Source organism: Aristolochia californica, unplaced genomic scaffold, assembly GCF_029961685.1.
Source record: "Aristolochia californica isolate CCGP_79_NKW_82.1479 unplaced genomic scaffold, dmAriCali1.0.hap1 SCAF_4, whole genome shotgun sequence".
Classification (NCBI taxonomy): Eukaryota; Viridiplantae; Streptophyta; class Magnoliopsida; order Piperales; family Aristolochiaceae; genus Aristolochia; species Aristolochia californica.
In genome coordinates this window covers 42,979,169-43,004,172 of record NW_027182103.1, presented here as the reverse complement: position 1 = coordinate 43,004,172, position 25,004 = coordinate 42,979,169, and the positions used below count along the sequence as shown (strand labels likewise).

Below are 25,004 nucleotides of genomic sequence, written 5' to 3'. Positions count from 1 at the left end.
CTTCAGTCTTACTCGTTGCATTTCGTCTTTGCTTGGACACTTTTAGGGTTTGAAAAGAAATGGGAAACGAGGAATGAGTCAGAGGAGAAGAAGCAACGAAGATACGACCATGAATCTTCAAACCTTCCTTCCGCGTTGGTGCCTGGGCAGTCATGGACGACCCCACGACGACATACGGCCCCTGACGTCACTAACCCAACTTTCTGACGGCAGCACCATGCCCAAGTGACCGAGCTTGCTTACATCCATCCATCCAGTACCGGCGGTACCCACAAGCTTTCACTCCTCTCTCGCTTAAGAAAACGAAAAAACTGTTTGTCTCGTTGGAAGGTGGAGATAAGGTTAATTAATGCATGAAGGTTCCGCTTCTCTGGCCTGATCAGGAAAGACGAAGATCTACCAATTTAGACTCCGAGGCGGTCAGCTTCAGCTCTTCTCTGCTTCTGGGGGGCATTTTCCTTCCGCGTAGGGATTTTAAAGATTGGAAAGAAATAAAAAAACGCCAATCCCTCACTGTTCAGAGCTTGTTGGGGCCAACTTCCCATCACAATAAGACAAACCCAGAAAAGTAAACTAAAAGCTCATAAATGCAGAAACAACTTTAGACATTATAATATGTAAATTTGCCCGAGAGAGAAGAAGATTAACAAACAGAGTTATATTTCTGAGCGTCATCTGCACTTGCCTTTTTCTACTCCCACTTGCTCGTGGGAACTTATGGGTGCATGTCTGTGGTTGTTAATTGCAATCAGTCACCTGATTTCTTGATTAAACATATCCCAACAGCGCAGACGGGAGCTCTGCTACTCAATTCTGCGTCTTACAAGTTTGGGCGCTCGATCGTAAACATTACATCATTTTTTCTCCTTGTCGAGCTATGGCGTCTTCGACGAAATTCCTCAAAGAAATGAAGCAGTTTCGGATGAAGGTATTGAACGCAGAAACAGGGTGCAATCATTCCAAAGTTTGACGAAGAACAGTGCTTACATCAAGGATCCCAAAAATCCTACAGTCGCAGTGATAGCGATTCGTGAATTCGGGAAATCTTATCGCGATAGCCGAGAGTGGAAACATTCACCGTAGAAAATAGAAATGGTCTGTGTCTTTCTCGGATCTTTCTAGACGTGTGACCAGAAGACCAGTAGATGAAAATTATTTAAAAAGTGTTCGAACTTCAAACTGGTGGAACCGGATGATTGAACAGTATCCAGCTACAAGTTACAGTTCAGTTTGATAGTCTCCTCGGTTGGATTGGCATCGGATGGTCTCTTTCTGGGTTAAACCCAAAAATGGCTCTGGATAAAGATGAAATCGGTGAAAAGTAAAACGGGATTATGTTTGAATTTTGTGCCTGCGGAAGCTTCTACTCTTGTTCCACTTTCAGTGAACGGTCGCGTGAAATCTACGAAGGGATCTCTCGCCAATGATTTACGGGCAGAAGACAAAGAGCTGAACCTGAATCATTTACGTCTTTCTACTGGATCGACCAGCGACGTGTGCTTTGGGAATTTGAGGATACGAGGATCTGGTTGTCCCACGGCCATGTGTTGATTCCTTGGTCCATATAATTGACTAAAATAGTAAATGGTGTTCTTTATATTCCACAAACAATATCCAATAAGTCTATGATGAAATCAAAAACCACATCAGATTGTATAATTTTAAAAGAGTTCGATTTCTTATTTAATCTAAGTATGGGGAAGCACAAATAGCTTTTTAGCAGACACATGAAATTCCCAACATGGTTTGCTTTGAAAGGAAAGAAAAACTGATAGGATTCAAGCTGAAGTTGATGACCACATATTGAATTGGTGATGATGTCATAAGTAACTAAATATTTTAAATTAAATAAAAAATACTTAATAAGGGAGAGTCATAAGTTCCCTCAATGGAGGACTTAGCCTTATCTTATTCTCAACCATGTAGAACTTTTGTGGGGACCCTACAATAGTGGTGGCATTGAGTTTGAGCTCGAACTTTAACATTCATTTAAATTTTTTTAAAAAATACACGTCTCGAGTTCGAGTTCTAACATATATTTAAATTATTTCAAAAAATACATGTCAAATAAATTGTATATAAAATTATGCATACATTTTACAAAAAATTGGGCATGACCTCTACATAAAATTATACATAAGGGTGGCATAATCTAGCTGAGTCCGAACCTTCCTATGTTCGAGCCGAGTTTGATTTAAATATTTTAAACTCGAGCTCGAGGCTAAAATTGTAATCAAGTTAGAGTCTAATAATTTTAACTGAGTTTGAGTTCGAGCCTAATAATTTTAATTAAGTTCGAGTTCGAACGTAACCTACATTTAATACTCTACATAAAATATATGTCAAATAAATTATATATACAATTATGCATACATTTAAAAAAAAAATGATAGGGGAGGTTCGGGATCGAATCTCTATAATGGATTAGAACACACCAATATTAATCTTTTTTACCCCAAATGTTATCTAGCTTATTTTATAATTTTTGAATTTGGCCATAAATTAATTATGGCCTTCTTAGTGCCCCTGGTTGAAAATTTATATTTTAGGAAAAACTAAAAATATTTTTCCTAGGATAGATATTTCCAAAAAAACCTTTAAATAAAATTTTATTACTATTAGTGACATACTAAAAAATTACAAGAAATATTTTAAAATTTTTATAGGAAAGTTAAATGGACCTCTTATTGCCTCTTATAGGGAAATAAATAAAAATTAATAATCAATCTAATATATTACTATACTTACCGATAAATTTTTAATCAAATAAAATGTCAAACACAAAATTGCTATGAAAATTATCTCATGCTAAAAGTATTACAACATCAATTGTCAAATACTTATTCAAAAATTTTCTATACGATTTTCTAGCCCATCTTAACAGGAAAATCTTACTCAGAAAATTATATGATTTTTTAATAAGAATTTCTAATTAAATTTTTTTTCACTTATTTATGATCTCGCACTTGCGAAATCATCTTTGAGGGAAAGCAGAGTGAAGGGGGTCTAGCGGCACCTGCGAGGACCTGTCGTCGGGGATGACGGTTGCAACGAAGGCGGCGGCGATGGAAACAGAGGCAAAGGTAGACGAGGGGAGGAAGAAATCGGAGGCAAGGGGAGCAATCGACGAGCAGCTGTCGACGACGACAGAGGTAGCCACAATAGCGGACGGGAGGGGCTCAATGGAGACAAGGGGAGGAAGAATTTTCCCTCCCCTCGCTCTTGCTCCCACTCCCGACTTTCGAGCCTGTTTATGAGCCAACTCGCTTGCTTTTGAACCGAACCATGGTTCAATTGAACTTGACTCATTAACTCAAACAACATTTAGATAAATCGATTCGAATTGAATCGAGCCGCGCTCGAGCCGTCTCCGAGGCGGTTCGATGCCATCCCTACCTATAAATAAAAGGGAAGGCATACCCTCATCTCAACCGTACAAAACTTTTGAAGGGACCCTTCCCTTCCTTTTTATTTTTTATGTAGAAAAAGTATTTGGAGGGCGAGGCTTCATCCAGAATCCAGTTTCGCCGTTCTCTAGTAGAGAAAAATAATATCCACCTACAAAGAAAATTAAAAAAAAAAAAAAACAGAACATATCGGCTGCAAGTAATCTACGATCTGCTCCGGTGGGCGCGTGGCCCTCAATGAAGCGCAAAAACCAATCTAGTCACCCCGTAAAAACCGCCCACGTATCATTAACGCCATCCACAACCTTTCCCAATAGATACGTCCCGGCAGCCACGTAAGCCGCTCACTAGATTCTGTATTCACCACACATATTCGCCTTTTAAAATCGATCGCGTGTTCGAAACACGTCGTGTGCTTTTGTCAACCGTTGGGTTTCTTCTCCTGAGCATTTTCTGCCGTCCATCTCTGAGGAAATTTATGGACGACATTTTTTCTTTTTTAAAATTTTCTCTTCTCTATTTGTAATTTCGGCCCATCCCTGAGTATCTTGTGTTCTTCCTCTCACTTAGAATCCGTATCTGCTGAAGTTTTGATCTGCGCGAGGATATCTTATATTCTCCTTTTGGACAAGACGTCGACAAGGTATGCAATCCTGAGTTCTTTCTTCTTCGTTTTTTTATCTTCTTGGGGGTGATGATCCCGATTTCTCTTTCTGTTTGTTGCTTCATTTGTTTAGTATTGCTCGCTTTCAATCGCGATGAGTTTTAGTTTTACTAGTTTCGACGGCAGTACGAACTAAACGGAAGTAGATAAGAGTTTCACAGCATCATTTTAGTTCTACAGGCGGCGAATACGGAACTCCGGTATGATCACTCCCCAGAGTCATGGAAGAGAAGAATCGGCTGTGTATGAGATGATTAGCGAGCGAATCAGTAGGAATTCGATGAGTTTACGTGTGCACTGACATATTGGTCTTGAAAGTAGATGGTTTTTCTTTTTTTATGGATGCAATCATCTCCCTTATAAATGAGCCGCTGCTCAGAAATGAACCATAACATCAACTGTACATAAAGACCACCAAATTTTGGTTCTTTACTTCAAATGTGCACTTATGGTAATTCAAAGCAGTGGACATTTCGATCTTTGAATTGCCATTGATTGGAATAAACCCTCATGCATGATCTACCTTGATGATCTAATTTAAGGCCAATCCTGACTGGCCAGGGGGGGGATCGGGACGGGGATGTGATGTCGTTCCCAAGTTGTTATCAATCTTCAAGATGTGGATAAGTTCTATTCATTCATCCAAATATAACACCAAGACGATGCCTCTGTTTGTTGCATTTGGCTTCTTGACCAGTTTACATCTTTGTAACAGGTTCATTATTAACTTTAGAAAATTCTTTGTTTCTTGCCATATAGAAGCCACCTAAATAGTTTTTTTTTTTCTTTCTGAACGAATGATGTTTCCTCTGTATTAGATGTTTGTATCACCAAAATATTTGTTTTGCCTACTTCTATTAAACTTGTTCCGTTTAATATACTGACATTCTATCTATAATGCAGTATCCCTCATCACCCAACTTAAACTGCAACCTCTTCTGAAGGGTTTGAATTGTTTTCCAAGCTTCAGTTGTGCCATTCTGCGTTCTCAAATAACTTGGCATGGGCGTTGTTACTGTTTCAAGTTCAGCTTCCAGGGCTCCATTTGGCATTGGTACAGGATTTTCATCCTATCATTCCCCACTCAAAAGACACATATTCTTAGCTTTCAAAACTGACAAAGGCAAGAATTCAGCACTGGTGGCACCTCAGGAGTCTGTACAGATAAAAGCACCCAAAAAACATCAGAAGGGATTGAGGAGAGCTACCAAGACTGCTAAAAGAGTTCGAGCCATTTCCACTGATGGAGCTTCTTCCTGCACACCAGATTTGGATTACAATGCAGCTGCAGCTAAGCTTGAAAACATTTACAAACTTAGCCCAGCTGAGGTCTCTGATGTTGAAGAATCTGAGGTGATCCCTCAGCTACGACGAAAGACAAGAAAGAAAAGCCATGGCCAGAAAGAAAAGCCATGGCCAGAAACCCATGTTGTCGTGAGGAACCACAGAAGGAAGGCAGGGCGGTTGAACCTTGAGAAAAGGATAGCTTTGAAACGGAAGAAAGATGAAGAGAAGGATGTGAGTGGGCAGTCTGAGCAGAAGAAGCAGGAAGTGAGTAGCAGAGATGTGGATAGACTTGCTGGGGATCACACTGTTTCAACTGATTTGGTTAGCCCGGATTGGAAGAAGATGAAGATGCCAGCTGTCCTTTCCTCTTCTGAACATTCTTGGCTGTTCTCACTGATACAGCCTATGAAGGTGAATTTTTAAAATTTACTTTTGATATAATTCCAGTCTTACAAGCTACTGAGATACTTCAGAAGGTTGTCATATTTCATCATATTTTTCCAGGATTAAGTTTTTTTCCCATTTGAGTTTGTAACCAATTCTGGAAGAAGGTTTTATTCTCATGAGTTCATTCCCTAGGCACTGACATGTATTTCTATGAAGTTTAGGCCCTCCTTCATGTGAAGGAAAGCTTGCTAAAAGACATAGGAAGGGAACCTACAGACGGTGAACTGGCTGAGGCAACAAATATGACTGTGAAAGAAGCTAAAACCCACATTGAGGACGGCCAAGCAGCAAGGAACAAACTAATTAAGGTAATTCTTCCAGTGCAAACAGCATTTTGAACTTCTTTAGGTTCTCGAGAGGTCATTATGTAGCAGGAAGATTAACTTGCAAGTACTTGTTGCAGCACAATCTTCGACTAGTTTTGTTTGTAATCAACAAACACTATCAAGAGTTTGCAAGTGGTCAGAAGTTCCCAGACCTTTGTCAGGCAGGAGTCAAGGGTCTCATCACAGCAATTGATCGGTTTGAACCGAAAAGAGGACTTCGACTATCCACCTATGCTCTGTTTTGGATACGACATTCTATAATGCGTTCATTGACTCTTACAAGCTTTACACGAGTTCCCTTTGGTCTTGAATCGGTAAGTAGATTAGATTGGTCTCCATATCACTTTAGTTGTTGCTTTATTCAGCACTTTGCACACTTAGCCTAGTTGATACTAGAATGAGCAGTGAAACAGCAGTAACCTCAGTGTGTCAATGTACATGCTCCTTGTGGTGGAAAACCCGACTGTATCAGTTATCCGCAGGGTATTTACTGAGAGTTTGTGCATTTTAAATCATGCAGGTCAGATTGGAGATTCAAAGGGCTAAAACTGAATTGTCTTTTGAACTTGGAAGGCCCCCTTCAGATGAGGAGATAATTGCCAAAGCAGGAATTTCCCCAGGAAGATATTATGATGTAACGAAGGCTTCAAAGTCCATTCTTTCTCTCAATGCAAAACATTCAACCACTCAAGAAGAGTTCCTAAAAGCTATTGCCGACATTGACGGTGTTTCAGGCGACAATAGAAGGCAATCTGCTCTTCTCAGGCTAGCTATTGATGATGTGGTAATATATCTTTTGCCTGCAGTCCACTTAACTAGTAGAAATTCAATCTATCGAATGAATTATATAGTTTATACTACATGGATCTCTAGGTGGCAGGAGATGACATTCTAAATGAGCTTTTTACAAATTTTGATAAAAATGGATCGAGATTCTTGTTTTAAAAGGCCTGCTTAGACTATTTATCCTGCCTCAACATTTAGGATGAGAGGTTATCTAGTTGAACAGACAATTGCATATTTCTTCCTTCCCACTTCATTATTTTAGCTCAGCTTGGTCTTATTTTCAAATACTAGATTGAAATATGACATTTTTCTTCTTAATAATTCTTTGCAGCTGGACTCGTTGAAGCCTAAGGAGAGCTTGGTGGTCAGACAGAGATATGGACTAGATGGGAAAGGAGACCGAACACTCGGGGAAATTGCTGGAAATTTGAATGTGTCAAGAGAGATGGTCAGAAAGTATGAAGTGAAAGCATTCATGAAACTCAAGCATCCAGCTCGAGTGGATTATCTTCGTAGATACCTTGTTTGAACTTTACACACCTGCATTTCTATATCAGAAAATACAAGGGTATTCTAACTCGATTCTCCTTCTTGCTAGAATTGCTAGAATACTCTAGGCAGCTGATCAGTGGGAAGTAATCTCCTCCTCCATCATGTAAAATATATAAAACACTATTTGTGAAGTCCAATATTGTATCATACCTTCCACACAATCTCTGTTATACTTGAAATTTTTGTATACAGTGCAGATAAAAGAAAGTTGCTTCTTGTTTAAACTTCAGCCTGTGTTCTTTAGAAAAGAACTGAACATGTGGGTCTGTATTTTAAAGGAAGTAATTTTTCTTTGAGTGGTTTATCATGAACTAACTAACCCATTCATGGATCTGTCTCGTAATAAGACCTGGAAGAGCGATGGGAGTTTTATTTACAGGGCCAAATCATTTGAAAGTGTACTCAATATATGACTTTTTGTTTGAGCAGAGATGTAATTGGCTTAGATTATCCATGAAATTGATGTGGGAGAGTGAGGCCAAACCAAAAAGTTTACGTTGCCTGTAGAATTAAGCACCAATCAGGCAAAAACTACTGTCATCTCCACGCGTCAAAAGTAAAGATCTGATTCGAAGTAGTCTTCACTCCGAACTGAAAGACCCAAACTCGTCCAACAAATCAGAAACGCGTTCAAAAAGCCAGTTTGGTTTCAAATTGAGTTGGATGGGAGCCTAAAGTATGGGTGGATAACTGGGTTTGGAATCTTTCGAAGTCGGAAACAATCACTGTCGAGTAAAAATATCCCAGTCGAAACCCCGCGTGAGTATGTTTATTGAGAAGGGATTACATTTTGGATTATGTTCTTGAGTTCGGAGATACTGAAAGATTGTTCTCAATAAACTAAAGGAAACTAAACCTGCAATCAGTGTTTATCTTGTTTGAGATAGATTATAGAAATGGCGCTGGCATTGAAGTGAACGCTCACAATCACGCCCGACTCCAAATTTGCTCGTGTAAGCAACGGGGCCCGATGAAATTAGCGATGATCCAGCTTCCAACATTTGTCCTCCACTTCGCAGATTTTATGGAGTGGATGACGGAGGGTTTATGTTCTGGGTTTGGATTATTACTCAGTGCCTGTCAAACTGAAAGGGTAAGCCAGTCTGTGCTCGCTATAGTAATCTTCTGGTATATTTCTTGTCGCTGAAAACGAACAGCAAACAAAACCCAGAAGCATAGTGCTCTAATTTAGAATACGAGTGCTCCCACCAGCATCAGCATTTTCTACGGGGATGGGAGATCGAGTGACAAGGATAAGACAATGATGAGTGGTGTTTGTAACAGAGTCTTCTTTTCCAGGGGATTAGAGCTCTAGAACATGGTCGAGAATATTTTAAAGAATATCAAGATTTAGATAAAACGTAAAAATTTAGCTCGTACTAATGCTATTGTATTGAGAAAACTGCAAAAGTTTGCAGCCATAAGCTGCTTCAGTTCTGTTTGTGGGGGATGACAGCAGTTAGCTGTTCGATTGGCAGGGAAGAAGACCAACCAGTACCCCCATGCAGAAATCTGATTGGGGTTAGTTGTTATCCCCCATTGGCCGGTCTGCCTACTTCCTACCATTCGAATTTCAAATCTAAGCAGCATCCACAGTGCTCGAGTACGGAGTCCGGACAATTAAAGCATCGAGCTTTCTTTTTCGTTCATTGACGACTCAATCAAACGGGACTCGGGATTGGAAAGAAAGAACATGGTCATTTCAGTCCGCTCAAGCAAAGATCACAATGGAGCAGCCTCGACTTTTTAAACGAAAGGAGGCAATAGAGAGGAGAGGGGCCCTCGTAGGCCGTACAGGAGACAAGGAGTTTCACTGGATGGAATGCCCGTACTTGCGACAGAGGAAGGGAGAAGGTAAAAGGGCTCCTCAATCCTCGTGGCCTCAACTCAAAACTGACCAGAAAAGAAAGAGCGAATCGAATCTGGGGATCCTATGCTTCTCCCACGATGGTGCAGAAATAATATCTGCCGTTTCCACATAAGCAGGAGGCACTGACTCCATCAGCTCTCCGACTTCCCAAAGCTTTCTCTTTTCTCTCTCCCAGGCCAGCTCCAGCGCCATCGCAGTTCCACTCCCTCCCATGGATACTAATAAATATGCAGTGTAGAGGCACCTGTCTCAGCCATCGCCATCTCAACCATCCCAACCATCCCAAACTCTCTAAACTAATATTTGGGAAAAGAAGGTAGACAACAGTACGGCGACTTGCAAGAACCAGAAACGATTACATGTATCGGAAAAATCAGATCTTCCTTCCAGATTGCCAAGACTCTGGCCTCTTTCCTCTCAAATTAAACAAAATTTAGTATATACGGAAGCAGTAAGAAATTATTTCATACCAGTTTCTGTTTTAATTGACCAGTGAGTTCGATCCTGAAGCAAGTAACTTCGAAAGAGACGAAAGTGGGATAAAGTGCATGGACTTTATTGAAACTTTTTCTTGTCAAGAGACGTGAGTTACAAATTTAAAAATCAAACCGCTTTGTCGGGTGTTGAACCGGTTGAATCGTTGAACCCGCTTGGGCTTCGAGTACGTAACCGGTGATTCGATTTGAGATTTCGAGGATGGTGACGACAACTACTCGTCAACTTCGTCTTCCTTTCTATCTTTGCAGTCTTCACTCTCCCTCCCCCCCCCCCCGTGGTCATACTTGTGTCTGTTCGGTATCACCTGTCGTTCCATACTCGCCAACCGTTTTTATCTTCTCCATTGCCCGTTTCCCATTTCCGTAGAATGTTTATAATTCAAGCAGCTGCAGGCCCTACTTCCCAACGCACCTCCTTAGCTTCCAACTTTTCTTTTTCTCTTTCTCTTTTCTTCTCTGAACTCGTCTTCTATTCCAGTTCAAGCAATGGATAAACGTCGTAGAAAGCAGGCCAAGACAGTGATCAACGAGCCCGAAGGTCCGTTTTGCTCTCTCTCTCTCTCTTTCTTTTATTTATGCTTCCTGAACCTAGCTAATAACGGGCTCGGATATCTTCTAATGTATTTCTCAGCATGCAGCTACTGATCATTCATTTGAAGCTCTTTTAAATGTGCAGAAGTGAGCAGCATCGAATGGGATTTCATCGACATGACCGAACAAGAAGAAGATCTTATCTATCGGATGTATAAACTCGTCGGCGATAGGTACATAAACTTCTGCCTCTTACCCTGTCTACGTATTAGTAGCCAAAAGAAGGAGATTAAATACTGCTAGTTCCCGCTCTGCAAACTCGATCGGCGAGCGATGGAGGAACTGATAAGCTGATGATTTATCACTTTCCCGTTCCTCTTCCAATACGTTGATCGTTCATCTGGGTATTTGAAAATAGTCATTTCTTTACGTTCTAATAAATTTGGGTTGACCCATATTGACCCCGTGATTTCCCAACTATTAGTCAAAACAAAAATTGCCTCACCGTTTTTGTCAAGCTAACTCGACTACAGGTCAACGCTCTCATACTTAATCAGAACTTAAAAGTACGTAAGCATGCACTAATAAAATATTTTTCACTTCTCCCATGGGTGGATCTTTGCGATCAAGGGTAAATGGAGCTCAAATGTGTTTTGACTTTTGCCACCTACGTTAGTTGGCTTATTGGCATTAAATTTTTACTCGTAAAAGCCGAGTGAAGTGTTTCTATGTGATTTGATTACTATAATTGTCATATTAACTCTTCTCTTACTATTTCAAATATTTAATGGATCTGCCTGAATCTCCATGCAACGGGGACGACGACTTACAGTTAGACCCATAAGTTCTTGTTCAATAACATTAATGGAACACTGCGGTGCGGTATTAAGGTCCTTTATGGGTTTTCAGGTGGGCGCTAATAGCAGGCCGAATTCCAGGACGCAAGCCAGAGGAGATCGAGAGGTTTTGGATCATGAGACACGCTGAAGGCTTCGAAGCAAAGCGGAAAGGTCGTGGGAGCTGAGTTCTCGAAATGAGCTCGCTCTTCTTTCTGTATCTGTCCGGGAACTCTTTCTTCCCAATGCTTTTGTAAAATCTTTACTGTTTGCTTCAAGGATATGATTTCGAACTCGTTCTTTCTTTTTCTTTGTTCAATCACCAAACCACGCCCTTTTAGCCACCGCCTGATTAGTTCTGAACTCGGAGTTGATCAAACGACGAGTGTTCTGGGTAGCTACATACTGCATTGATGCCCTCGCTCATGGAAGAAGATCGAACTCATGGGCTCTTTAAATGTATGTGACCACCTAACAAATTTCAGTGGCAATTCGGGGACTAATTTCTACAGGCTTGATGATTGATATCTTACTCACCACCTGGATACACATTCAATGTTTTGTTGGTGTATCCTCGGAGAAAGCTCTTTACTGAACTGACGCCACATTCTCCTCCGATTTTCCTCTTTCTTTTTCTCTTTCATTTCACGAATGAATGGGATAGAGCAACTTCTGCTGTCAGAGTCCGATGGGATATTAATTCGTACGTACCCACTGATATCTTTGTCATATATCTCTGTCTCGATTTATTGCCATTGGAAGAGTACGTTTTGATGCATAAGAGTCCATATTTCCGGCGAAACGACATAATCAGGGTGATAATCTGTAAGCGAACTGTTCAGTTAATAGAATGCCACCATGATGGATTTAATTAAATAATCAGTAATGACCCATAGTGGGCAAACCTAACAATCCGGTCAAAAGCATGGAGAAAATAAATCCATGTATCGGCAATCTCATTCGTCTGTGTGGGAGAACTGGTAAGCTTTTTCCTTACTTTAATGGATTTAGGAATTTGTCGACTTGGATCCACCTCTGAACCTCAACAAACACTAAGTCTGCGCAGCCCAAGTTCCGAAGCTCCCAGCTGGAGTCTGGCGGAGCTACACTTGGCTCGGCATCGCTTTTTCCAAATTCAATCAACTCGTACAGAATAATGATCAATACCCAGCAAAACAATGTACGCCTTCGGTTTTCTTTTTGGCTCATCCGATAAAGCTTTTTCGGCTGCCGGTGCCGGTTTCTGGTTACTGGTTGCTGCACTAAAATAAGCTAAAGAAAAGGTTGAATGAGCTCTCATCAAACCAGCCCAAGGAAAAAGTGATATTGAAAATGGATTTTCTATGGAGAAGGTTCCCGAGTATAAGAATAAAGCGAAAGAATCCCTCAAATTGATCGATTCATGTACAAATTTATGTGCAGCAAGCAACAAACGAATAACAGAATTTTAGATGTAAAAGAACAAAGCTAAGGACGTTATCATATCAATCAACAATCTCATCTCTTTTCGAATGGTTTTTTTTTTTGTATTTTTAATATCTTTTTCTCGTCTCTGCATCGGAACAATTCTCATCTCCTATTTATCTTTTAGCCCACAAATTCCCTCACATTGTTAAAACCTTTGAAGAGTGAGAGGTCTATTATCATAAATGCTGCTTCAGTATGAGATCAGAATGGTGAGGAATCGTTAAATGGGATTCTCTGTTGCAGAGAGAGAGTCTGAAGTGGACTCTGCGAGGGGAATAAAAGCTTACGCGGTTCCTCTGATACGTAATTTTCCTAGTGGATGGAATTAGTGGAAGTTTTCAAGCAGGCTCCACTCAGAAAGGCGGAAACGAACCAGGGCCAGACAAAAGAATTCCTTGTGTCTCACCCTTTTTTTTTTTCTCCATGACTCATTTCTCTGTCCCTCTCTCACCCGTCGCTGCTGGCCGGACATTTAATGTTTTTAACTATCGGAGCCGCAAAAGATTGACGTCGAAAGTGTAAGCAAATTACTCAGCTCCTACCCATCTACCCATTAACATCTAAATACTCCTTTGACGTCGAATACTCTACACATACACCTCTCGCCATTATATAAACCCACCCTTCGGCGTAGACAGACTCAAGCAGCCTTCCCGTCCTTCTCACTCTGGACCAGTTGTTTCGGAGCAACCAGTAGAAGACATGGCGGACAATTTGCGTTTGGCCTTTGGGATAGTAGGTACTTAGATTTGTTTCCTCTTCTAGCTTGCTTGTTATCTTTCTCACCACTCCCGTGTCTTGTGGATTTCGTCTTCTTAAATTGCCACAAAATATCGACTGATAGTCCTCGTACCGTTTTGCTTTCCACAGGAAATGCAGCATCTCTGCTGCTGTATGCGGCTCCTATGTGAGTGCTACTCTTCCCGTCTTCCTTTTTCAGATTTTTCACTTATTCTCCTTGTTTTATGCATTGAGAGCTGAGACAAAAAGAAGTAATTGCTTCTGCTCTTTCAGATTAACTTTCAAGAGAGTAGTGAGGAAAAGAAGCACGGAGGAATTTTCTTGCGCGCCTTATCTCATCGCTTTCTTGAACTGTCTTCTCTACACTTGGTATGGTTTGCCGGTAGTAAGCCGCGGGTGGGAGAATTTAACGGTGGTCACCGTCAATGGCATCGGGATTCTTCTGGAGCTGTCGTTCATCGTCATATATCTCTGGTTTACTTCTGTTCAGAAAAAGGTCTGTCATCCTTGTCAACATATTTTAGCTGCATGTATGCATCCATTCATTCATTCATGATTTTTATAAAAAAAATACATTTCTGCATGTATGCATCAAATCAGAAAGTGTTCTGAAATAAATATCACTAAAAAATTTTCATATTGTTTCTACCATCTTTATGCCTCTTACCTCTAATAAATGTTAAAAAAGATTAAAAAATGAGTAAGATTATGAGAACTCGGAAGGATTAATTGTTGATCATGGAAACAGAGCGTACACCGGGCATCGTGTAGTCAGATCAGACTCGTCCCATCGACTCCCTTCCGAGTTGGACCGCACATGCACCAGCATCAGCATCACTAATTCTTCACTAACGGGAATAGGAAAAGCTACTTAATAATCGACACAGGAGCACCATTAGAGCGAAATCTTTTCTGAATCTAAATTAGAATAGTTAAACAGTTAAAAACAAGACAAACTCTATCCTTGTCAGCTGGTTATCATGTGGTTTCGAAAATCTTCGGCGCAGATAAGAGCACAAAGCATGGCAGCATCAGTGCGCATTTGAGGTTTATATTTAAAAATAAAACATGTTCATGGATTTGCAGAAGCTGGTTTCTTCTCTGGCGGCATCAGTGCTTGTGGTGTTTGTCACCACTGCATTAGTCTCAACATTTGCTCTGCATGACCATCAACATCGGAAGATGCTCGTCGGATCCATCGGCGTATTGGCTTCTGTCTCCATGTACGGCTCTCCTCTCGTCGCTGTGGTGGGTTCTCTCTCTTCTTCTCAGTACTAGATCCTCTCCCTCTTCTACAAGTTTTCTTCGTCCCAGATTTTGCTCTTTACATATATTTTTACCTAACTTTGGTGACTCTGTTATAGATAACCCACGATACATGCTCATTCTCCATAAATGGAGACGGGTCAAGGTCCTCCAACTTCCTGTGGATTGCTTAAGGTCCTTGAATCATATTTATAACGGGTCATTAGATAGCAAACCAATACAATCAATCCATTAAAGGACCGCTTGCATCTCTTCATTTGTTCTCCTTCCCAGATATCGAATGTTTCGATTTTTCTTCCGCGTACTGTTATTCCGTTTGATAGACCGTCTCCATCGGCGCATTTACTAACTTCACTAGTTACCGGATCATTAGTTTGCAGGTCGTTGAGCAGTCCACCCCCCTCTCGCTGTGGCTTCAAATTAAAATGGAGGCATGGAGAATTTTCAACTTTCTTTTCCTGTTGAAAATAAACTTATGTTGGGTCCTGTGGCTTGTCCAGTTATGGGAGACTCCGGAAGCAGGCGACCGCGCCCACTTTTTGATGCCTTATTAAACTTGTTCTCCAAGACGCCTTCTTAAATTGCTTTTCAAATCCATATTCCCGAATATGCTGCGGGGTTCTTGTGTTTGCCAATCATCTCCTTCACCTCACGTCACCCGTCTCCGAATCCTTCTTCTTCCTTTTCCAGTTTCCGGCCTCCTCTGTCTCTCCCTCTCTACCTCTCTGCTCTGCACACGTGTAAAAGTTGTATATAACTCACCTCGTGGAGGGTTGAGTCTGCTCTGTTTTGTTTACTTTTTTCATCGAATTAAAAAAAGCCAAGCAATTACTGACTTCTTTCTTCTTTTTTGTTTTGCTTTGTCTTCCCTGCAGAAGCGAGTCATCGAAACGAAAAGTGTGGAATTCATGCCGTTCTACCTGTCATTATTTGCATTCCTTGCGAGTACTCTGTGGCTGATTTATGGGCTCTTAGGCCGTGATCTTTTTTTAGCGGTCAGTACCGGAAAACCCTGCAGACTGTAAACATTTCTGTGCCGCTTCTATTTTGATAATATATCTAATATCTGATGAAGCTTCTCGTGTAAATTGCAGTCGCCGAGTCTTCTGGGTACCCCTTTGGGAGCTTTCCAGCTGGTTCTCTACTTCATGTACAGAAAAAGCAAAGGAATTCCTCCAGAACCCATCAAGTTTGACTTGGAGAAGAACGGGTTGCAGTTGATAGCCGAGACAGAGATCATCAAATCTCAAGTATCAACGATGAACGGAACCAAGTGAGGAAGAAGATCTTTGGTCAAGGCCGGGAAACATTTTTCAGAGGGGAAGGGTTTTAGGTTTAGGATTGAGAAGAATCTTAACAATCAGTTAGCAATAAGTGAAGATTAACGTATTGGTTAGGGACGGGGTGTTTTTACCCCTGTTGTTGAGGTTCAGTAATTTCATCAGAGCTTCTATGGATCTTCATATTCACTAATAAATAAATTAATGCAATGGTGAGATCTTTCTCCTGTCTCCAATCATCTGCTTAACCGCGTATCCCTAAAGCCACTTTTTCCAATTATATCACAAAGACCAAAAGAGACTCTTTCTCATGAAAATATATCTTACAAGTCTCATTCATATTCTCCTGTGATTTGAACACATTGATTTTAGAAAAAAAAGATTTTTTTATTTGCTCAACCGCACACGAGGCTAATGGTTCAGGAATAGATGAGTCAACGTTGGATCTTGAGCTGACCCTGCTATGTTGAAGCCGGATCCGGAGAAGCGGCCTACTCCGGGACTCAACTCCTGGACCAGGTTGTCGTAGCTTTTCGGTGCAGGCCTGATAAAGTGGCGGCGTGAAACTGAGGGAGGTGGAGTACTGCCGTGCAACTAGGGGTGGCTTCGAGCCGAGTCGGTTTGGCTCGGTTTGGCTCGGTTCGATTCGTCATTTTTTTAGCTCGAGCCGAGTTCGAACACCGAAATCGGCTCGTTTACCTTAACGAGCCGAGCTCGACCGAAGCTAGGTTCGGTTCGTTGGCTCGCGAGCCGGCTCGAAATGAGTCGAATCGGTATGAATCGGTACGGGATCGCAAGCGAGCGGGGGAGTGGGAGCGGGAGCGAGAGCGAGCGGGGGAGTGGGAGCGGGAGCGAGAGCGAGGGGGGGAAAAATTTTTCCTCCCCCCTCATCACCGCCGACCCCTCCCATCGGTTGTTGCCGCCGCCTCTACAGCCGTCGTAGCTGCTCGCCGGCCGCCTCTGTGTCCGTCCGTTCGATTTCTTCCTCTCCTCGCCGTCGCCTCTGTTTCCGTCGCCGCCGCTTCCGTCACCGCCGATTCCGTCGCCGCCGACTCCGTCGTGGCCGTCATCTCCGACGATAAATCCTCTCCGGCGCCGTAAGCCCCTTCCCTCGGGGTCGTCTCGGCGGAAAACCAGAACAGGGGAGAAATAATCTCCCCCTTCCTCGTGAGAAGATGATCTCGCACGTGCGAGATCATAAAATAAAATAAAAAAATTTCCTCTGGAAAAAATTAAAAATAAATTTTATAGAAATAATTTTCTATAAACTATTAGTGTCTCATATGTTTTTTAAACACTTTTCTAATTGAAATTTTTTATTAAAAATCATATAATTTTCAAAGTAAGATTTTTTGTACCAAGATGGGGTAGAAAACTGTATAGAAAAATTTTGAATAAGTATTTAACAGTTGATGCTGTAATACTTTTAGCATGAAATAATTTTCATTGCAATTTTGTGTTTGATATTTTATTTAATTAAAATTTTATCGATAAGTATAATAATATATTAGATTGATTATTAATTTTTATTTATTTCCCTAGAAGAGACAATAAAAGGTCCATTTAACTTTCCTAAGAAAATTTTAAAATATTTCCTATAATTTTCTAATAAGTCACTAATAGCAATAAGATTTTATTTAAAGGTTTTTTTGGGAATATGTATCATAGGAAAAATATTTTTAGTTTTTCCTAGAATATAAATTTTTATCTAGGGGCACTAAGGAGGCCATAATAAATTATGGCCAAATTCAAAAATTACAAAACAAGCTAGACAACAATTGGAGTAAAAAATATTAATATTGGTGCATTTTAATCCATTATTGAAATTCAATCCTGAACCTCCCCTATCATTATATTTTTTAAAAATGTATGCATAATTTTATATATAATTTATTCAAAGCCACCCCTACGTGCGAGATCATAAACAAGGAAAACAAAAAACTCTTTGTCCCTTCATCATGGCTCTTAAATAAATTGAAAAGATATTTTAGTAGAAATACGTTTCCAAAGACTAGTTTTATCAATAAATGTTGAAAAAACATTTTTAATAGAAATATAGGGACCATTAGTGCCTCGAATTTTTTCAAAATATTTTTCTAATTATAAATTCTTTTTAAAAAATCCTATAATTTTTCAAGTAAGATTTTCCTGCCAAGATGGTTTAGAAAACCATATAGAAAAATTTTGAATAAGTATTTGACAGTTGATGATATAATACTTTGAGCATGAGGCAATTTTCATAGTAATTTTGTGTTTGACATTTTATGTGATTAAAATTTTATCGATAAGTATAATAATATATTAGATTAATTATTAATTTTTATTTATTTCCTTAGAAAAGGCAATAAGAGGTCCATTTAATTTTCCTAAGAAAAATTTAAAATATTTCTTGTAATTTTCTAGTAAGTATGTAATAGTAATATGATTTTATTTAAAGAATTTATAGTTTTTATTTGGGTGGTTGTAAATTGATAGTGATATTTTATTTAATTTTGTTGTGTTTGATTATTGTATGGAGTTTATTTATAATGTTATGCAGTGTATGGAGTGTTTAGATTATTTTATGGAGTGTATAAACAATTTTATGAAGTGTTTATGGAATGTATAAACAATTTTATGGAGTGTTTATGGAGTGTTTATGCAGGTATTATGTATATTGATTATGCCCAATTTTAAGTAAAGGTCATGCCGAATTTTATACAAGTATTATATATATAGATTATGCTCAATTTTAAGTAGAGGTTATGCCCAATCTTATACACATATTATATATATAAGTTATGCCCAATTTTATGTAGAGGTCATGCCCAATTTTATATAAAATGTATGCATAATTTTATATACATTTTATTCGATATATATTTTTTGAAAAATTTGAAATGTATGTTGAGGCTCGAAGCTCGGCTCGAAGCTCGTTGGGCTTGAGCTCGATAACAATTTTAGGCTCGAGGCGAGGCTCGGCTCGAAGCTCGGCTCGAAATATTTAAATCAAGCTCGACTCGAACATAAGCAGGTTCGGGCTCGGCTCGGCTCGGCTCGGTTCGATGCCACCCCTGCTGGTGCAACTAGGTACACAGCCGTAGAAGAAAAGCCATCTTGCAGAACATGGGGAATTAAAAATTTTGTTTAAAGGATGGTCCAGACTCTACGAGAAAACGCATTGGCAGTCATTTAAAGAGAAAAAGCCACTGGGCACTTTCCTCGGAAACTCGGTGACAGCCGCTTATGGCTGCCGCCGCGCTTCTAAGCTCTGGAGTCTGGTCACGACTGCCATTCTGTGACTGAACTGGAATTTGGACACTTAGGTCTGTCTGAACCCGCCTTTGGAACCTGTAGGTCGTGGACGCGTTCGTTTCTGGCAATTTGAGGCGTACGTACCCAGGTACAAAGCTTCGAGTTGAAGAAAGGGCTGTCTAGATAGGCAGCGTCATCGACGTGGTTGGAGAGATTTGGTGGGTGAGAGACGTTCAGGGAATAAGGGCAACGGTACTGTAAGATGTTGGGATGTGCCATTGACAGTATTCTGTCAAATGACAACTCAGAATCGACTGAGGAACCATCGGACAACAGCTTCCTTTCCTACCGTTTTAGATGCAATTAAACGAGTACAGCAAAAGACAACTCTCCACAACTGCGAAACTGGGTTGACTCTCTCGAAGACCATCCATTCCATTATATACTACAGCCGGCTATAGAAAGGCAAGCAAGTTGCCAAAGGGAATACGTAGGGAGGTGAGGCTCTAGTGAACAGAAAAGAGCTTTACCTTATACAACTTCTAGACTCTTAGTGCGTCCGTCCTGTCTTCCTCACTGCCTGGCAAGCTCATCGTTATGAATAAATCTGTTCGCCATACCAAAACTTCCTCGAAATTAAAAGTGATTTGTAGCGACTGAACGGGCCTCAGTGATCTAACAACCTCCAACCAAGAAAATAAAAACAATTTATACGAGCAGGTAGATTCGTTCTACAAATGGTTTTTATGCAACAGTTTAAAGGCACCGCACATCTTTCACTTATTTCAGATAAGTGATGAAGCGGTACCAGTCATCTTCAGTTTTCCCGACTTGTGTTTGGCAAAAAATGCTGAAAGCATGCTCTTGCTGCGAGCAGGTGGATGTGAAATCTGGCGTCGCCCTGGTTGGTCAAAGGATCTGAATGCCAACAATGATTTATTGCCCTCCCAAGGATCCTGAAAACACAAGTGATGACAGATGTAAAAATTAAGCACCGCCAAGTTATATCAAATTTTATCTTTTTTGCTTTTATATAATATATGTAAACTTTTCTTCTATCTTTTAACACGAGTTAACATCAGCTTATTTAACCCAGACAGAATGAACAATGCAACCTAGTTATTTCCAAATGATTGAAATGAGCTCACCACCAAGAAAGGCAACACAATCAATTAATACAAAAGAATGCGGGGCCTAGAACTTTCCCAAATTTAGCATGTGAAGGTTACTAATTTAAAGTGCACTGTCCCTATTGGTTCTGAATGTTATTATTCCACACGCAATAAGGCCATGTTATACAGCTTAACCAAAAAAAAAAAAAAAAGGACCATGTCTAGCAAAATATAAAGCATGGCATACGCCTTCCTCTGTTAGAAGTAGTTCTTCTTTCCAGGCAAGGACTTCTTAAATCCAGGTTGAACAAATCCATATGGCAGACTAACATGATAAATTAGGAAACTTTCATGCCAAAATAGACAAAGTTATCTCAACAATTACTCCTGGATCTTCCAATCCACAACTGCTGTAAACTTCTAACACTGACACCTTTACTTATGTTTAGGCCCAATAGAACAAACAAAAAAACAAGTTGGCATGAGATCTGGAGCACAGATATGGGGCAATGAAGACCAGCAGATATGGGATTTGACAAACTCTAATACCAAGATTTAGGGTTAGCCCATCCTAAAATGACAGACCAACATTATGAAGCCAGTTCCCCAGTTAAAAATCCAGCATCTTTCTACCACAAACTATGCTGCGCTTTTAACCATTAGGATAACCTTAATCTGTGCCTATTCTTAAGGATAGCAAAAAAATTGAGAGCATAGAGTATAAAAAATATAAACACATAACAGAAGTTTGTTGTAGTCTCTAAGGGTCCGAAAATATTCCCCTGCTCTGTATCTCCTACATCCCATACCTTTTTTGCTGCACCAGTAGTATTCATCGAAGTTGCAGAAGCAGGAAATCCAGCTCCTGACTGATGGTGAGTATTTGGATTTGATCGAGTGTTACCATCATCTACATAATATTAGAGCATCAAACATATTACAATTTGAGACTTAAAAGTATGATTTCCACATACCAATAAGTGGTTAAAGAATCTGCTAGTGTGAAAGTTCTAAAAAATAAATAAATTGACCAGAAAACAGCCAAGCTACCAATTAGACGGAAGACTTGAGATGTTGTTGGAGATGCCTTAGGATTTCCAATACTGCAAGTGCAGAAGCATAAACATCCAGCTTTTAGATATCTGTCTGTACAAAACAATTCGAAGTACATGGATAAATAATGTCACAACAACTTACATGTCCGATGCATTTAGAGCACCATCGAGAGATGATTTAATTTCTGAGGCTAAATGCCAGGAAAGAGTCTTTGACGCAGGAGTACCTGCAGATCAATCAAGATGCACCAATCAGTACCATAGAATGAAGAAGAGTGCCTGGCTACAGAGGAGCCCATTTAAGAACAGAAGTAATGAATCCATAACTGAAACCTGACAAAAAAAAAGTAAAGTACCTGAAGGGCGTGGCTTTGTCTGGATATTTTTCTGCCTCAAATCAGTCTCTTTCAGAGAGCTATTCTGGACCTTTCTGTTCACAGAATCTAGTTCGGGATTCAGAAAAATATCAGTCATACAAACCCTCAGGAATTTCTGCTTCAGTGAAGAACTATTTTATTAAGTTTTGCATCCATACTTGGCAAAATATAATGCTTATGATGTCTTGAGGTGATTGCTGACAACCGCTGCTGCCTGAGACCTTCTTTGTCCGTATAAGCTTGACATGTAAGCATTTGCTGAAAGCAGCACATAAAACTCAGAATAGTCCCCAACTAACCATAAAATTATTAACTAAAATTATATACCTAACATGAAAATGCAAAGCCTGGATAAAACATATAAGAGGCAAGCCAGTGCCACTTAACTCTCAGTACAGTAACAAAATTTATAAAAAACTACCTGGTTGAGACATGAGATCTTGAGGTCCACAGTCAGGACATCCAAAGTTTGTTGTTCAAACAGATCCGATAATTTGTATGCAACGGTACCAAGATGATCTATGGCATTCACTACGGCTCTTACTGCATAATCTTTCAGGTTATCAAGTACCCTGAAGAGGAAATGCAACTTAGATTGCCACAATAAAAGCACAGAAATCTAAAATGGCAAAAGGCAACACATATTTATAAAGTGTGATTTGTGTATGTTGCTTTGTGCCAACAGACTTCATTTCCTTCTAGCAAATATCTGAACTTATACCATTTCCTTTCTCACTTTTCAGTTGCCTAGGATGTGGGCCGACGAGTAACATCTTGTTATTGGTCATAACCATGCTTGGCTTTTTCTTGCATTTATTTCTGTTCTTGCTAGATTTTTTTTTTTGAATACGTTCTCGGTAGTTTTCAATGGATGCAATTGGCTGATTTCTCTTTTCAACTCCTCTCCTTCAGGGGTATTTTCATTTCTAAATGTTAATATAAATACAAATAATACAACATCTAACTTCAAGGGATGAACTTTCCTTATGTCCTTTGACCACTTTCTCCCAGTTCATAAGAAAGTTATCTAAGGAGAATAAGACGCAACACTGATGCAAAGAAAGTGTCAAGTTCAACTTTTCATTTGTACTACAGAAGTAGCACAGACTTAACAAGCATATGTGATATTTTTTTGTTGGGAAACAAAAGCCAACGCCCACGGTACTTGTCAAACTGAGATGAACTCCTAATTTGAAGCTACCATAGCCTTCAAAAAAAGATCTTTCTCTTTTTAGCACGGAGAGAAAGTGATTTCACTAATTCACTAGGAGTGAAGAGTGATGACCATGTTTAGAGAGCCACTATGTAAGATCCATGAATCCCTTGCAGAGTCATCCCTTGTCAATTGCAACACCATATTTATTGTGGATTTTTCTTTATTTCACTAATATATTCAAACGATCTTTAAACAGCGAACAAGTAAATGTCACTTCGAAGTTCAAACATAATTTGCCTTACATCTGTTTTTGCTCATTGTGGAGATATGACTTTTCACAGTACTCTGCAGCGGAATAGAGCTGAGGCCTCAAGTTCTTTAATTCCTGTAAAACACCCACAAAATTAAGCCAGGGAGACAAGAACCATGGTTATGAGACAACAGTTAAAGCAGGTAAAGGAAGATTCCAGATCCAGACAGAGGTAACCTGTTACAGACAAATAAAGACGAGCATATGAATAGAAATATTGAGGGTGGAGGAGGGGAAGAAGAGAGAGCAGGAAAGAGAAGAGAAACTAAATAAGGAAATGCCATTCTCTGACTCAAGTTTTGATAGAGATGCCTTTAAATTAGCTAATACACAGCATGCAAAAATTAAAACATGCCAACACTATCCGAGACAATGTGCACCAAAACCGTTTTGACTCTCTGATTTCAAGATCACCAACACTAGCAACAGTCTGTTAGAAGAGTGATTGAACAAAGATGCAGCTGCTTCGTGTTCAAAACTGATAGTTACGAAGGATCTGTCTTGATTAAAATTTAAAAAGGCTTTCGGCATCTCCATGATTAGAAAAACGATTTACCATCAGCGAGCACTGAAAATTGCATACGGCAAATGCAACAGGAGATGATGAATGAAACCAATCTAGAAAAAAATTCCAAGCTCGACAACATTTTGAATCATTTGAACGGCCATGATCCAAGCTCAGGGACAAAATACCAAATACAAATCTAAAAAATTTATATGGATAAAATGGAAAACAATTAGACGGCTATAATACAAATTACGCAGCACATGTCGTGGAAATGAACAAGTCAATGGTTGAGATTCTTATAATAATATGCAAATGTCAAAAACTCCAACCCTTAAATTCCTAATTACAAAATGAATGACAATGGGAAAGAAAAGAGAGCGAGAGAGAGAGAGAACGAAATCGACCAAATAAGTCCAAAAACTCGATCAACGAGGAATAGAAACGAATCGAACGCAAGAAAGAAAATATGAAATAGATAAAACACGAAATATGAGTATTGCAAAACCACTGAACGCGCAGGATCAAGGATGTCAGAGCTCAGAATCAAATTTCAGCAACGACAACATAGAAGGAAAAATACCAAAGAAAATGCAACTAAAGTAAAACCACAAAAAATAACATAAAATAAAATAAAAGACAGACAAAAGAGAAGCGTACCTGCAACGCCTTAACAAAATTCTTGCTTCTCTCCATAGAAGCCTCGTCGAATGTCATGGCCGGATTCTCAGGCTCCAATCGCTGCATTTTCGAGGAGATCTCTCAAAATGAGAGCGACAAAGCCCTAAGAAGGAATAAGCTATCGGTGAAAAATGAAGGAAAAACGGTGGAAGATTTATTATGGTGGCAATTTGGCGAAGCGAAGGTGGATGCCGGCATCAAAGTTACGCACCGAAGGTAGGAGAGAGTGAAGTGAAAGCAATACCGGGAAACGGCAATTTGGATTTATTAGGAAGAAAGGTAGTGAGGTATTTATTGATGGTTACTGCGTTAGTTGGCTCTCTTCCGTCCGGTGTCCCCTATTTAGTTGAGGAGTCGAGTGACCTGCCGTTGACTTCAACCGGATCACCGGGTCGCTCACGAGCGGGCGTGCAACGTGGATTGCAAGGCCCACGGACTTCCGCCTCTGGCCCTCGCGGACTGGGGCTCACTGCCGTAACTATTATGTCATCATTGTCTAATTTATCTAAAAAACAGTCATAACCAACCAAAAGAATCAGACCGATTCCCATCGAGCTTGAGGTAAATGCTTATTTGATCGGAATCGGATAAAAATCCATTTCCGTTTTATACCCGTA

The 25,004-nt window shown here is 39.9% G+C and overlaps 4 protein-coding genes across 5 annotated transcripts; 3 read left to right on the top strand and 1 right to left on the bottom strand.

The window, feature by feature from the left end:
* Positions 1 to 3,977: 3,977 nt before the first annotated feature.
* Positions 3,978 to 7,720, top strand: LOC137962981 (RNA polymerase sigma factor sigE, chloroplastic/mitochondrial-like). 2 transcript variants are annotated; one of them, XM_068810137.1, is made up of 6 exons: positions 3,978 to 4,050; positions 4,975 to 5,769; positions 5,967 to 6,113; positions 6,209 to 6,445; positions 6,652 to 6,915; positions 7,249 to 7,720. In XM_068810137.1, the coding sequence occupies exons 2-6, from the start codon at positions 5,074 to 5,076 to the stop codon at positions 7,444 to 7,446; spliced, it is 1,542 nt and encodes a 513-aa protein (XP_068666238.1). In that variant the 5' UTR covers positions 3,978 to 4,050; positions 4,975 to 5,073; the 3' UTR covers positions 7,447 to 7,720. The 2 variants fall into 2 exon arrangements, with proteins under 2 accessions (XP_068666238.1, XP_068666239.1); XM_068810138.1 differs by lacking the exon at positions 3,978 to 4,050 and adding an exon at positions 4,651 to 4,786.
* Positions 7,721 to 10,257: 2,537 nt separating this feature from the next.
* On the top strand, positions 10,258 to 11,730 carry LOC137963782 (transcription factor TRY-like). Its single transcript, XM_068810985.1, has 3 exons — positions 10,258 to 10,374; positions 10,513 to 10,600; positions 11,277 to 11,730. Exons 1-3 carry the CDS (start codon positions 10,323 to 10,325, stop codon positions 11,389 to 11,391), a joined length of 255 nt encoding a protein of 84 aa, XP_068667086.1. The 5' UTR covers positions 10,258 to 10,322; the 3' UTR covers positions 11,392 to 11,730.
* Positions 11,731 to 13,329: 1,599 nt separating this feature from the next.
* On the top strand, positions 13,330 to 16,142 carry LOC137963796 (bidirectional sugar transporter SWEET3b-like). The gene is made up of 6 exons (XM_068810998.1): positions 13,330 to 13,409; positions 13,541 to 13,577; positions 13,685 to 13,907; positions 14,498 to 14,659; positions 15,553 to 15,672; positions 15,772 to 16,142. Exons 1-6 carry the CDS (start codon positions 13,373 to 13,375, stop codon positions 15,952 to 15,954), a joined length of 762 nt encoding a protein of 253 aa, XP_068667099.1. The 5' UTR covers positions 13,330 to 13,372; the 3' UTR covers positions 15,955 to 16,142.
* Positions 16,143 to 19,879: 3,737 nt separating this feature from the next.
* Positions 19,880 to 24,677, bottom strand: LOC137962038 (protein ABIL1-like). Its single transcript, XM_068808749.1, has 9 exons — positions 24,367 to 24,677; positions 23,194 to 23,276; positions 22,157 to 22,307; positions 21,894 to 21,993; positions 21,715 to 21,801; positions 21,501 to 21,585; positions 21,354 to 21,406; positions 21,113 to 21,213; positions 19,880 to 20,147 (listed from the first exon to the last, which is right to left on the bottom strand). Exons 1-9 carry the CDS (start codon positions 24,451 to 24,453, stop codon positions 19,977 to 19,979), a joined length of 918 nt encoding a protein of 305 aa, XP_068664850.1. The 5' UTR covers positions 24,454 to 24,677; the 3' UTR covers positions 19,880 to 19,976.
* Between the last annotated feature and the right edge of the window lie 327 nt (positions 24,678 to 25,004).